The sequence below is a fragment of the Perognathus longimembris genome, chromosome 3, assembly GCF_023159225.1.
Source record: "Perognathus longimembris pacificus isolate PPM17 chromosome 3, ASM2315922v1, whole genome shotgun sequence".
Taxonomy (NCBI): domain Eukaryota; kingdom Metazoa; phylum Chordata; class Mammalia; order Rodentia; family Heteromyidae; genus Perognathus; species Perognathus longimembris.
The window spans coordinates 64,126,750-64,140,893 of record NC_063163.1 but is presented as its reverse complement, the minus strand read 5'-3'; the positions used below and the strand labels follow the sequence as shown (position 1 = coordinate 64,140,893).

At 42.0% G+C, this 14,144-nt stretch overlaps 1 protein-coding gene across 2 annotated transcripts in view; it reads right to left on the bottom strand.

The window, feature by feature from the left end:
• Window positions 1-7,995, bottom strand: part of Ift88 (intraflagellar transport 88) — a 94,219-nt gene extending 86,224 nt beyond the window's left edge. For both annotated transcript variants that reach the window (XM_048341694.1, XM_048341695.1), the window contains exons 1-3: window positions 7,873-7,995; window positions 1,949-2,044; window positions 85-147 (exon numbers count right to left, since the gene is read on the bottom strand). In XM_048341694.1, coding sequence (XP_048197651.1) covers window positions 85-147; window positions 1,949-2,038 — 153 coding nt within the window. In that variant the 5' untranslated portion in view covers window positions 2,039-2,044; window positions 7,873-7,995. The remainder of the gene's footprint in view (window positions 1-84; window positions 148-1,948; window positions 2,045-7,872) is intronic.
• Between the last annotated feature and the right edge of the window lie 6,149 nt (window positions 7,996-14,144).

The following is a 14,144-nucleotide window of genomic DNA, read 5'->3' as shown; positions in this document are numbered from 1 at the left end:
CTACTCAACTGTACTCTCAAAACTTACCACAATGGAAAATTTTATGATGTGATTTTTATCATAACTTTAAAAAATATTACTTACGGGAGGTCTTCTGCCATGACTAGTTCTCACTGCTTGCTGAAAACCTGTATCGTTTTCCAATTCCTAAAATGCAAAGGCAAATTTAACATTCAAAATTAAGCATAACTCGATTAAAAAAAAACTGTTTTAATTCTTCTGGTTGGTATTTAAGATCCTCTTTAATTCACCTAAAGCCAAACAGGTACTGCTCAAGGGCTTCAAATCTCCCTCCAAATTGTCAAGGCTCTTTCCTCCCTCCAGGAAGAGGAGGACAGATTAGGTTGGTCAATTTCAAGATTACCATACTGAACTGCATTGAAGGACATGGCCTTTCCTCTCTTTCTCTTCCTACTAGCTAGAGCAGTAAAAGACTCGACTCTTTCTCTGTTCCCTTTCTTTCTCCCTTCTCTTTCTTGTACACTGGGATCAGGCTACTATCCCTACCTCAGAAAGCTGTAGTTAAAATAAAAACAGGGTTGGGGATTATATGGCTTAAGTGGTAGAGTACATGCTTAAACAGTTCAAAGTCCCGAATGCAAATCAGTGACTACAAAGAAATTAGACAAATAAATATGTAAATAAATGTAAATAATACATATAAAACAAAATCACTATTAATTAACTTTAAAAAATCTGCAAGTAGGGGGCTGGGAATATGGCTTAATGGTAAGAGTGCTTGCGTTGCATGCATGAAGCCCTGGGTTCGATTCCTCAGTACCACATACACAGAAAAGGCTGGAAGTGGTGCTGTGGCTCAAGTGGTAGAGTGCTAGCCTTTAGCAAAAAGAAGCCAGGGACAGTGCCCAAGCCCTAAGTCCAAGCCCCAGGACTGGGGAAAAAAAAATCTGCAAGTGGGAGGGATGTACAATGTACTTTAAAATGTAATTTTATGGGGCTGGGAATATGGCCTAGTGGCAACAGTGCTTGCCTCGTATACATGAAGCCCTGGGTTCGATTCCCCAGCACCACATATATAGAAAATGGCCAGAAGTGGCACTATGGCTCAAGTGGCAGAGTGCTAGCCTTGAGCAAAAAGAAGCCAGGGACAGTGCTCAGGCCCTGAGTCCAAGGCCTAGGACTGGCAAAACAAATCAAAACAAAATGTAATTGTATTAGGTACACGTATTCTTTTTTTTAATATGTGAACATTTTCCAAAGTTGGTATAAATTAATAAGATTATTGAAATCATAATTTCTTTGGTGCTGATAGTTTCTATGATTTTAGCTTTTCTTCAAATTCCTCTCCATTTCCTAATTTTTCCATAAAATTCTTACATAACAATTAAAAGAAAAATAATAACATGCCATTTCAAACAGAGTATACTACAAAAATTAATTTCAGATATCTTCAGCTAATGTAAGTCTTTTAACTTAAACATTCAAATAACTGTTAAAGTATATAATTCTCAATTCATAAATACTTTCTCATGATCTTCCCGACTGCTGTGTTTATTATTATTGTTGTAATTAGTCTCATTACCTCATCACTAATAGCACATTCTAGGTTTTTGTATCCACTTATTCAATTACTCTAAAGGAAAGGACAGAAAAGCAGACAATACTCAAATACAGTCTTTTGGGGGGGTGCAGTTCTGAGATTTGCACTTATGGCCCTGGTCCTATCCTTTACTTTTTTCCACTCAAGGCTGGCACTCTACAACTTAAGCCATAGCTCCCCTTCTAACTTTTTTCTGGGTCATCAGAGGTAAGAGTCACACTTTTCTTCCCAAGCTGGCTTTAAACTGTGATTCTCAGATCTCAGCCTCTTGAGTAATTAGGATTACAGGTGTGAGCCTCTGGTGCCTGGCACAAATCCTGTCTTTATGAATCAGCTGGGCTGCTGAGCAAAAGATCAACATTAAAAAAAAAAGGATTTTTTTTTTACCTCAGTATCATAGGTTGGGTTGTAGTCATTATAACCAGAATATAGATCATCTTCATCTGTCTCCGGTGCCAGGTGCACATTTTGCATCATTTGTACCTATGAAAAACCAACGACGTGACATGTTAATGGTATAAAAAGTCACTCTTTTTCTTCTTTTTTTTTTTTTTTGCCAGTCCTGGGCCTTGGACTCAGGGCCTGAGCACTGTCCCTGGCTTCTTTTTGCTCAAGGCTAGCACTCTGCCACTTGAGCCACAGCGCCACTTCTGGCCATTTTCTATATATGTGGTGCTGGGGAATCGAACACAGGGCTTCATGTATACGAGGCAAGCACTCTTGCCACTAGGCCATATTCCCAGCCCTTCTTTTTTTTTAATGCTGGGAATTGAAGCCAAGGGCCTCATATACACTAAGCAAACTTACTAAGTCATTTTCAGTCTAAAGAATTCTTAATTTAAGTAACATATAACTAACCGATAAAGCAAATCAAAACAATATAGAGATTCCATCTTGTCCCAGTAAGGCTGGCCATCTTAACTGTTGTTAAAAAATATAAACAACAAATATAAGCAGGAATGTGAAGGAAACAAACAGCATTACACTGTTTGGTAGAAATTGCCTTCCAATGTGGTTGCACTAGTTTATATTCCCACCAAACGATGTAACGCTGTTTTTTACTTATCTACTAGAAAGAATATCATGTCATTTGTACAGAAATAGATGGAAACAAAAAATTATGTTAAGCAAGACTCAGAGTGTATGCTTTATCTCATATGGAAGTTAGATCTAAACTACAAACACACATGATAACATATACAGGGCTATATACATATATACACAAACAATTTAACTAAAGGATATTTAGAGGAAGAGTCCAGTGGTGTTAACTCCAGTTTGTTAACTAACAAACTTTAGCAAAATTATACCAGGAAGTTGAAACCTGTTTTGTCAGGGGGAAAGTGAAGGTGGAGGGCATATGAGTGAAAGTGGGAAAGGTGAGCAAGTACAGTTATTATATTCAATGCACAATATGTAAAATTTGAACTACTAAGCATCACAGAAGAGATGAGGAAGAATGATGAGAAGGGTGACACTGGTCAAGATACATTGTACTCAATGTACCATCTGAAATTATGCCACTTTCTTTTGTCTTTTTCCCCCAGGGTTTTACCCCTGGTGTCACTGTTACTGATTTTGGTACTCTGGGTATTGTATATAGGTTTATTGGAACTAGGGAAGGGAAGGAGAACATCAAAATGGAGAGACAGAGGGTAAAAGACAAACCAATGCAACAGCAATACTTAAAAAACTATATGCTCTAAACCATTGTACAACTCATTCCGGGGAGGGGCAAGAAAAATGAGGGAGGAAGTAACAAGTTTAATAAGAAATGTACTCACTTTTACATATGAAACTGTAACCCCTCTGTATATCACTGACAATAAATTTTTAAAAAGACACACTGTACTTGGAATTGAAACCTCTTTGAACAACTATTTTAATGAATGAATGAAAAAAAGAAAGAACTGTGAACAAATACAAAACTATAATATGCATTCTAAAGTATTTAAGGGATTGCTATATTTTTTATGTTTTTCATAATAAAACACTAAGAACAAAGTGCAATGTAGAATAAAAGGCAAAGGAAAGTAAAATAGAAGCCTAAGAGAAATGTGATAACCATATTCTTATATGTAAATATAATAATTCCTTGAGAATCTGGAGTCCCACAAGTGTCACTCAAGTCAATATTTTAGGAAAGACGGTATGAGAATAGAAGAGTAATTTGCTAAGAAATCCAGTACTTCATTGGATGCCGGTGGCTCACGCCTGTAACCCTAGCTGCTCAGGAGCTGAGAACTGAGGATCCTGGTTTGAAGCCAGCCCCAGCAGGAAAGTCCATGAGATCCTTATCTCCAGTTAACCACCAAAAAGCAAGGAGTGAAAGTGTGGCTCAAGTGGTAGAGCTTTAAGCAAAAAAGCTCAGGGACACTGAGTCCCAGGACCAGCACACACATACATTGGGGGGGGGGGGGGATTATTCCACTTAATCTATCGCTCTTGGAACCTTAAAACTACTTGCATAGACACTCTGAAATACTAAGATTATTTATTTCGAGATAACATGTCCCCTTTACAGCCTACCATTCCGTGGTTTTACCATGTTCACAAGGGGTGCAACCATCACTAATACCTAATTCCAGAGCATTTTCTTCATCCTGATGCCCTGGAGTGGTCCCTCTTAAACCTTTCTTCAGAATTCTTTCAACTGTATAGATTTGCCAGTTTATAGATTTGCCAGTTTTACATATTTCCTGTACGTGAAACCATTCAGTATGTGGCCTCTCCAATCTGGTCTCTTAACCTAGTGTGTTTTCACAGATCATCTATAATGTACTGTGTAGTACTGCATTATTCTTCATGGTTGGAATATGCATTTGCATTTCTCTTACCTATTCTTTTCTGTTCTTTTGTGCTAGTCTAAGGGCTTAAATTCAGGGCCTCAGCTCTATTCCTGAGTAATCTTTTTTTTTTTTTTTGGCCAGTCGTGGGCCTTGGACTCAGGGCCTGAGCACTGTCCCTGGCTTCTTCCCGCTCAAGGCTAGCACTCTGCCACTTGAGCCACAGCGCCGCTTCTGGCCATTTTCTGTATATGTGGTGCTGGGGAATCGAACCTAGGGCCTCGTGTATCCGAGGCAGGCACTCTTGCCACTAGGCTATATCCCCAGCCCCCTGAGTAATCTTTTTAACTGCTCAAGGTTGGTGCTTCACGGCTTGAGCCACAGCTCCACTTTTGACATTTTTGGTAGTCAATTGGAGACAGGAGTCTTACAGACTTTTCTGCCCAGGCTGGCTTCAAACTGCAATCCTCAGATCTCATCCTTCTGAGTAGCTAGGATTACAGGTGTGAGTCATTGTTGCCCAGTTATTTATTTCTTACTGGATATTTAGCTGGTTCTACTTAGTGGCTTTCATGAACTATATTGCCTTCATATTTATATCCAAATTTTTGCCTGAGTATATTTTCAATTCTTTGGACATATACCCAGGAATGTAACCATGGGGTCAAATGTAACTGTGTTAACTTGTGGAGAAGCTTCCAGATGGTTTTCCAAAGTGGCTACAACATTTCACACCCCACTAGCAGTGCATGAAGCTTCCAACTCATGTTCTAGCCAACACTTACTGTTCCTCTTGTTTGAGTAAAGCCTTTCTAATGGGCAAAAAACACCTCGCTGTGGTTGCATTTGCATTTCCCTGGTGACTAGTGATAGGGAGGATTTTTTCATGTGTTTCTAAGACTGCTCCTTCGAGAATTTCTCTTTAGATTTTTGCTCATTTTTTTTAAAGTTATGATATTTGTTTTACAGGGGTTATAAGAATACATGTTGTTCTGGGTATATAAAAGCTTTCCCAATAGTTTCTCCCATTTTGTATAGTGTCTTCACTTTTTTTTTGGCCAGTCCTGGGCCTTGGACTCAGGACCTGAACACTGTGCTGGGCTTCTTTTTGCTCAAGGCTAGCACTCTGCCACTTGGGCCACAGCGCCACTTCTGGCCGTTTTCTATATATGTGGTGCCAGGGAATCAAACCCAGGGCTTCGTGTATACAAGGCAAGCACTTGCCACTAGGCCATATGCCCAGCCCCTCACTTTTTTGTTAGTATTCTTCGAAGCACTAAAGCCTTTAACTGTTGTATAATATATCTACTTTTTCTTCGGTTGTTTGTCTTTGGTATCACATGTAATTGTCTAAACATGATTATTCACACCTAGCTTTTTTTAAAAAAAGGTTTTAGCTCTTACAATTAAGTTACTGATTGATCCATTTTGAGTTAATTTCTAATTAGTCTTCAAAGATAACATGAGCATATGCCAATCAGATAGACATGGTTACTTCAATCCAGGTGCAGTGGTATACATGTGTAATCCCAGCAATCAGGAGTTTAGGCAAGAAGATGAAGAGTTTGGCACCAGTCTGGGCTACAGAGTGATACCCTGTCTCCAAAAAAAGAAAAACAGAAAAGAAATTCAACCTGCCAAATCATGGGTGGATGAATAGATATAGGCATGGTCTTTCTGAAAGTTTTTCCATAAGGTATTTAGTTGGTAACATACATAAACTATTTTAGAGCTAATGTGTGGTTTAGTAGTAGGCATTTGACTGGCATACAAAAGGCTATGGGTTCAATTCTCAACTATGCACACAAATACATAGAGAAAGACAAAGATACAGATCTACAAATATACACAGATCGCTCTTACACATGGTTTTACTTTCAATCATTTGAGTTAATAGGAATTCAAGATTATTAACTAGAAAAGTCCACAAACAAACAATTTCTAGGTATTTCGTTTTGGTTTTTGTCAGAGCTTGAGCTCAGGGTCTGGGTGCTATCCCTGAGCTCTTCTGCTTAAAGCTAGTGCTCTACCACTTTGAGCCACAGCTCCACTTCTGGTTTTTGAGTGACCAATTGGAGATAAAGAGTCTCATGGGGACTCAGCTTCCTGAGTAGCTAGGATTACAGGCGTGAGCCACCTGCACCCAGCTTTTAGGTGTTTTTAATAAGAATGAGCCTTTATTCTAAGTGGTGTTTGTAACACTAAGATGAATGATTATTAACACACACAGTACCAAGAAGACATCTGATTGGTAAAAGGCATTATCTTACACACACTTCTTCTGTACATCTCAGTGCATAGCATTTACAATCAGAACCTGCTGCTGCCCAGCATAAGAAATCTGAAGAGGCTAAATCAGAGTAAGGATGATTATCAGACTGAAGGCATTAGGAGGGGGGGTGGAGAAGAAAGAGAAGGAGAAAGGGAAGGGGGGGGTGAGAAAGGGAGGAGAGAGCTCTACAGGTAAACAGAATGAACTGCAGGAAAAACGCAACTCCGTTAGATGTTTCAATTATGTTCTAATATTGGGCACAGTTGTAGGTGGGCGCTGGTGGCCCATGCCTGTAATCCTAGCTAATCAGGAAGCTGACATCTAAGAATCATGATTCAAAGTCAGGCTGGTCAGGAAAAGTCCGTGACTCTTATCTCCAATTAACCACCTCAAAGTGGTGGAGCACTAGCCTTGAGTGAAAACGCTTGGAGGCTGTGCCCAGTCCCTGAGTTCCAGTCCCAGGACACAGACACACAGACAGACACAGAGCAACTCCTATACAGGTAAGGTTTGCCAGAAAGGAAACCCACCACTGGATTCAGGCAGAAAGGAGTTTACTGGGGGGAAAGCAAACTACCAACCCACACAAGATGGAGGTGTGGGGGAGACAGAGGGGAAGGATTTAGGGAAAAAGAGAAAAGAGCAAGAAAGACGAAGAAAGAAAAGGAGAGAGTGGGGACCGTGTTGAGCCGGATTATATAGGAAAAGGTGGGAGATATGGCCAAGAGGACTGGATGTGACTTCGGAGGAGGAGGAGGTAACTGCCTTCAGGTGTGCCAGTTACCTAAGTAACTCAGATACTGGTCGCAGACTTAAACAGGTGGGGAGGGGGCATATGCAGGGAGCCCTCCCAGGGGTAGACCTTACATCACAAGTTTTCCACGTTCTTTGGGACTCACTCGCCTCATACAATTGCCAACAAAAACATTTATGTGAAAAGCTTTTCCTTTTATTTTTTTTGCCACTTTTATTATGATGGATGATCTACTTCCAACATGCCTGTTGTGGTTTAAAATAATAATGATAAAGCCAGGTGCAGTGGCTCATGCAAGTCGCCAGAGCAGAGAGGAAAGGAAGACATGAAGGTGATGGGCGCAGCCCCTCCGCCACCCCTCACTAAAGGCGCTAGGCCGGGGATGGGGTGGGGGGGACGACCCACGGTGGGGTTCTGTGCGCCCGGACTGGGGGCTGGGGGGGAGGGAGTTGCTTGACCGCGAGGGGCCCGGAGGAATTCGGCTAGGCCTCAGTCCTACCTCGTGCCGAGGGAAGCAGGGTGGCCGCGAGTAGAGCCCCGGGTTGAAGACGCCAAGATAGCTAGCGCGTCCGCCCTCCGGCTCGAGAGCTGCGTTTCGCCGTTGCCAGGTGCGGAATCCAAGGAAGCCGCTCCCACAAGCCTCCGCGCGGGGGTGGGCGTGCCCGGAAGAGTGACAGGAACAGCGAGGGGAGGGGGGGGGAGTGGGCGCCCGGCACACATGCGCAATCCGTGCGCGGGCCCGGGTACAGGGCTCCCTGAGAGCTGAGGATAGGGAGGGTAAGTAAGCGCCTGCCATCTGGAAGCCGACGCGCTAAACCCGGGTGGTTCTCTGAGATAATTTCTCGAACTCTGTGTAAATCTGTGGTTTTTGTGTAGCCATGAAAATAATTTTAGTGGGTCATCAGGTAAAGTATTCACAGATGATAGTTGCCTGGGTAATGGTGACACCAAGATCTCATTTGCACCACATATTCCCACAGGACCCTGTTTTACTCCTTTGTGGTTCCTGGTTCCTGTTCCAATAAGTCCCTTCAAAGGCAGGGACAGAAACATTTGTACCCCGATCATCTAGAACCTGGTCATAATGTAGCTTAATAAATTCAAAAGGACTAAGCGTGATTCACAAGTATTTAGTGAATGAATTAAACCTCAAAGTATTCAATGAATATATTAAATTCATAAATGTTTGATTTCTCATTAATACAATCAGACTGGTCAATAGATAGGTTGTGAAAATGGAACCTGAGGGGATGGGTATTGGGAGAGATGGGGGGGAAGATAGAAGGGGTGACATTAATCAAGATGAATTGCACTCATTAATTGATTGGTAGTAACCTCTTTGTACAAATACCTAAAGATAATAAAAGAGGGGGCTATCTGCTCCCCTTAAGTTTCCTTTCATTTATCTTGGGATTCCTCTGAAATGAAAATGTAATCAGATGTGTGCACATGTGTGTAGTGTTACCATTCTTATAGCTCTCCCATGAATAAGGGCTGGCTACTGTATTCTTTAAAATGCCCAAATCCAAATGTATTCTGGCCTTTCCCCCCCCCCCCCCCCCCGCCAGTCCTGGGCCTTGAACTCAGGGCCTAAGCACTGTCCCTGGCTTCTTTTTGCTCAAGGCTAGTACTCTGCCACTTGAACCACAGCGCCACTTCTGGCCATTTTCTACATACGTGGTGCTGAGGAATCAAACCCAGGGCTTCATGTATATGAGGCGAACACTCTTGCCACTAGGCTATATTCCGAGCCCCAACTCCAAATATATTCTGAGGTACTAAGGACCAAGCTTTAACACAGGAATTTGGGGTGCAGGAGGGGCATGATCTAGTCCATAATACCAGTTTTAGCTTAATCCTATATATCCACATAATATGTTGAGCTGTCACTTTCATGACACATACAGAAGCTTTAGAATTACTACTTGTCCATTAAGGTATACCCAAGTAGACCATAGGGTCTACATCATGATGCTACATCAAGATCTGGGCTAGGTCCCTAGCCTATTGAGAAGTGGTGGAAGCCTTAATAGGTAAGGCCTCTTGGAGGTTTTAGGTCACTGGAAACATGCCTTGAAGTAGGCAGTGGGACCCACCCCCTTTCATATCCTTCTGATTCCTTTCATATCCCAGCTATGAAGTGAGCAGCGTGCTCTGCCACATACTCCTTGCCCCTTACACAGACAGGCCCATGGACTGAAACCCAAAACTAAACGGAAATAAACCTCTCCTTCACTTTTATTATTTTTTGTGTGTGTATGTGGTGAGGGCAGGGGAAGGACTAGGGCCTGAACTTAGGGCCTCACACTCTCACTTACGTTTTTCACTCGAGGCTGATGCACTTGAGCCACAGCTCAACTTCCAGCTTTTTGGTGGTTAATTAAGGATAAGGGTTTCCCAGACTTTCCTGCCCAGGTTGTCTTTGAGCCAGGATCCTCAAAACTCAACCTCTTGAGTAACTAGGATTATAGGCTTGAGCCACCAGTGCCCAGATAAACCTTTTCCCTTTATAAGTTGATTCTATCAGAAATTTGTTCAGTAGTGGAAACTGGATTCCCAACATCTGGCATAGCAAAAACTTGTGTTTACCTATAAAGAAACTTACCAAGCCTTAGCAACATATTCTGTCTACCTCCAAATATTATTAAATGTAGTGCTTGCCTGTTAAAGATTTAAAGTTGTCATAACAACTTAGGGTGGGGGGTGGGTAGTGCCTGTCCTGAGGCTTAAGTTCAGGACCTGGGTGTTATCCCTGAAATTTTTTTGCTCAAGGCTAACATTCCACCACTTGAGATACAACCACTTGGTAGTTAATAGGAGATCGTAGTCTCAGGAACTTTCATGACTGGATTGGTTTTGCACCTCAATTGTCAGATCTCAGCCTCTCAAGTAGCTAGGATTATAGGTGTGAGCCACTAGTGCCCAGCCAATGCCTTTTAACTTGAAAATTAAAAATAAATTAGCCTGAAGATACAGAGTGACATTTTAGGGGGGGGGTTGTTAATGACGACCAGTAAAACTTACAATCATTTTTTTATTTACTAGGATCATAATCATCTCTCAGTGTGGCACTTGACAGGAATGGAAGGAGGAATGGTGAACAAATATAGTCATTATAGTCAATAGGCACGATGCAAAAAATGAATTATGCAACTTATGGACAGGAAAAGGAGAGGAGACTGAAGAGCCAGACTTTGAAGTCAGGCCCCACTTTACCACGCGAACCCCACTTTACCACGTGAACCTGAGATAAGCAGGCCCTGTGAACAAACCCAGGACAAGCTTATTAGGGCCCAGCCGGTTGAGAACTCTAACCGCTGGGAATGCTTAACTCTAACTGCCCCCAGAATGCCTCGAGCCCTGTGCCTTGAGCCCTGAGCCAATCAGATTTGTACCTGTGTCCTAATCTTGCTTGCTTGAACACCTGATTGCTGTAACTGTTTTTTGTCTTGCTTGAACACGGGATGGCTGTAACTTTGTTTTTTTTTTTTTTTTTTTGTTTTGTTTTTTTGTCTTGCTTGAACACCTAATGGCTGTAACTTTGTTTTTTGCCTTTATAAGCCCTGTGCAATCGCAGTTCGGGGCTTCCTCCTAACCTCCGCTGTGTCAGTGGGTAGGATGAGGCCTGAGTTGCAGCTCGCCTGAATAAAGCCTTGCTTTTTGCTTTTACATTTCGGAATGTCTGAGTCTCGGTGGCCTTCTTGGTGGTCTTCTTGCAACTTGGCATAACAGAGACATGAGGGGAGAAGTGAAAGGAGTGACATTATCCAAGAAACATTGTACTTATTACCTGACTTGTGGAATTGTAGCTACTTTTTACAACTTCTCCCCGCCCCCCCGCTGCCCCCCACCACCCCACAATCCTGGGGCTTGGACTCAGGGCCTGAGCTCTGTTCCTGGCTTCCTTTTTCATAAAGCTAACACTTGAGCCACAGCGCTACTTTTGGCTTTTTCTATATATGTGGTGCTGAGGAATCCAACCTAGGGTTTCATGTATGCAAGGCAAGTACTTTACCACTAGGCCATATTCCTAGCCCTTCTTTTTACAACTTCTTAAGAACAATTTTTAAAGTAAATTAGCCTGAAAGTGCACAATAAAATGTATTTTTCTATTTCAAATAACTGAAGTCAGTATAGTCTTGGGGTTAATGATGACCAGTAAAACTTACACAATCTTTTTTTTTTTTAACTAGGATCATAATCACTGAGTGTGAAAATATAATCCCTTGTTGAGTCTGGTGGCTCATGCCTGTAATCTTAGCTACTCAGGTGGCTGAGATCTGAGGATCACAATTCAAAGCCTTCCTGGGCAGAACAGTCTATGTGACTCCTATGTCCAATATTTTTTTTTTAAGAGCTGGAAGTGGAGCTGTGGCTCTAGTGGTGGTAAAGCACTAACCTTGAGCACAAAAGCTCAGAGTTCAAGCCCAGGATTATCAGGGGGAAAAAAATTCTATGAGACTCTTATCTCCAATTAACCAGAAAAATCTGGGAGTGGAATTATTGCTCAAGTGGTAGAGGACCAACCTTGAGTGAAAAAGCCAAGCTAGAGCATGAGGCCCTGAATTCAAGCACCACTACAGTTGCAAAAGAGAGGAAATGGGGAGGGAGATGGGAGAAAGAGAGGGGAAAGGGAAGATTCTTAAGTCTCTGTTTCCATTTCTGTTAATCTGATGCCAACCTATACTCCTCAACTGATTGCTTTACCAGGAGCTCCCTTCAGGGTGGGTGGATAAAGAAAGAAATCAAGAGGGCTACAGGTGGTCTAGTGGTAGAACACTTGCTTAGTATGCATAAAGCTCTGAAATCCATCAGTCAATCAATCAATCCATATCTAAAAAGAACAGGCCAGCTCAATTTTGCATACTCTATACCAAATGCACTGTTCTCTTTTCCTTTGGAGTTGCTAAGATTCATATCCCTGAAGAGAAAAACTGCCTTTCCAACTAGCATCAGTAAAGTCCAGAGAAATCAGCCTCGTGGACTTTGGATAAGATCTTCAGATTCTAAATTAAAAATGCAACATACTCATATGTGTATACAGCCAAAGTATCATACTATCTGCTCAGATTTGCAAAGTTTCTAACTTTCCAGCTACAAATTAACTTGAGCCTGCCAATAATTTTAATCTGATCTAAAAGAGATAGGCATTGGACAGTGAATCGCCCTAATGAAATAGTCTTGCATCTAGTCAAACCATTAAACCACAGCTACTAAGGGGATGAAATTTCATATGTAATATACAAAGAAGCTTGTGGTGTTTCAAGCTGTCCTCATACCATTATACACTCCAAGGGAAGCTTGTGAAGGCAAAGGCAGTTTTATCTAATGAGTTTATCTTATATTAAATAGTAAAGACTAACTCACTGAAATCTAGCCATTAAACTTTACAGCTTCTCATTAGCCAAGGATGAATGATGAATTAGTAATGACTAAAAGCCATTCATTCATGGGGGTGGAGGACATGTTTTAGGCCTAGGAATTAAAGCTGAGCACATGCTCTACTCCTGAGCAAGCCCTGGTCCAATACCCATAACTTTGTGTGTGTGGGGGGGGGGTTTCTTCTGTGCCAGTACTGGCATTTGAATGCAAGGCCTTGTGCTCTCCCTCTACTACTCCATTTCCAGCCTTTTTCTGATTAACTGAAGATAAGAGACTCATAGAACTACTCCCCCCTCAAGCTACCTTCTGTTATGCCAAGTTGCAAAACCACCACCAAGAAGACCACCAAGACTCAGACATTCCGAAATGCAATAGCAAGGCAAGACTTTATTCAAGCCGGGCCGCGGCCCAGGCCTTGTCCTACCCACTGACACAGCGGTGGTTAGGAGCCAGCCCCGAGCTGCGATTACACAGAGCTTATAAAGGTAAAAGACAAAGTTACAGCAATCAGGTGTTCAAGCAAGCAAGATTACGGGTACAAATCTGATTGGCTCAGGGTTCGAGGCATTCTAAGGGCGGTTAGAGTTAAGCATTCCCAGGAGGTTAGAATTCTTGACCGGCTGGGCCCTAATAAGCTTGCCCTGGGTTTGCTCAGACAACAAAACAGGGGCTGCCTGAAAATGGGGTTTACTTTTAACTCTTCATTCCCCCCTTCATTCCCCCCTTCTGATAGGTAACTCGAGAACCAATCGTGGTTCTCCTTGCTTATTAGTTTGATTCTGACTGAGAATCGGTAGGGATAGATTAGTATTGTGCCCACAATACCATAAGTTGTGGTGGCGCTTTACTCAGTTGGTAGCGGGTGTGGCTCAGGAGGAGGTCCAGTCTCATAAAGGGCCTTTAGCTTGAGCCAGATCTCTTGGTGGACTTGCTATAGGGCTCTGAGGGGGCGATAAAAGCTCATAACAAATGTGATTACAAGTTAGGAATAACATTTAGATGACATCACACAAGTCCCTTAGCCCTGCAGATACAGGTACAGATAATCATAGTTTTACACCAAAGCCCCAATTCTGACCCTATTTATATTATAGCCAATTTGATTACATACCCACTTTACTCATATGCTCTAATTTTAAGACATACTGACTGATACCATTTGTTACATACTCACTTTCTAGGGATTGTCCTTCTCACCTTTAACATGCCCAAACCTTTTAATCTAAAGGAAACATTTTTGTTTTCTCTCTCTAAAGTCTTTCCTTATACAGTTTTATAATTTGCGTCTTATAAAATTTAACATATCCCCACTCACACCATCTTCTACTTCCTCACACCATCAGTGACTTACTGGAACATTCTGTGACAATTTACTTTTTAAATCCCTTT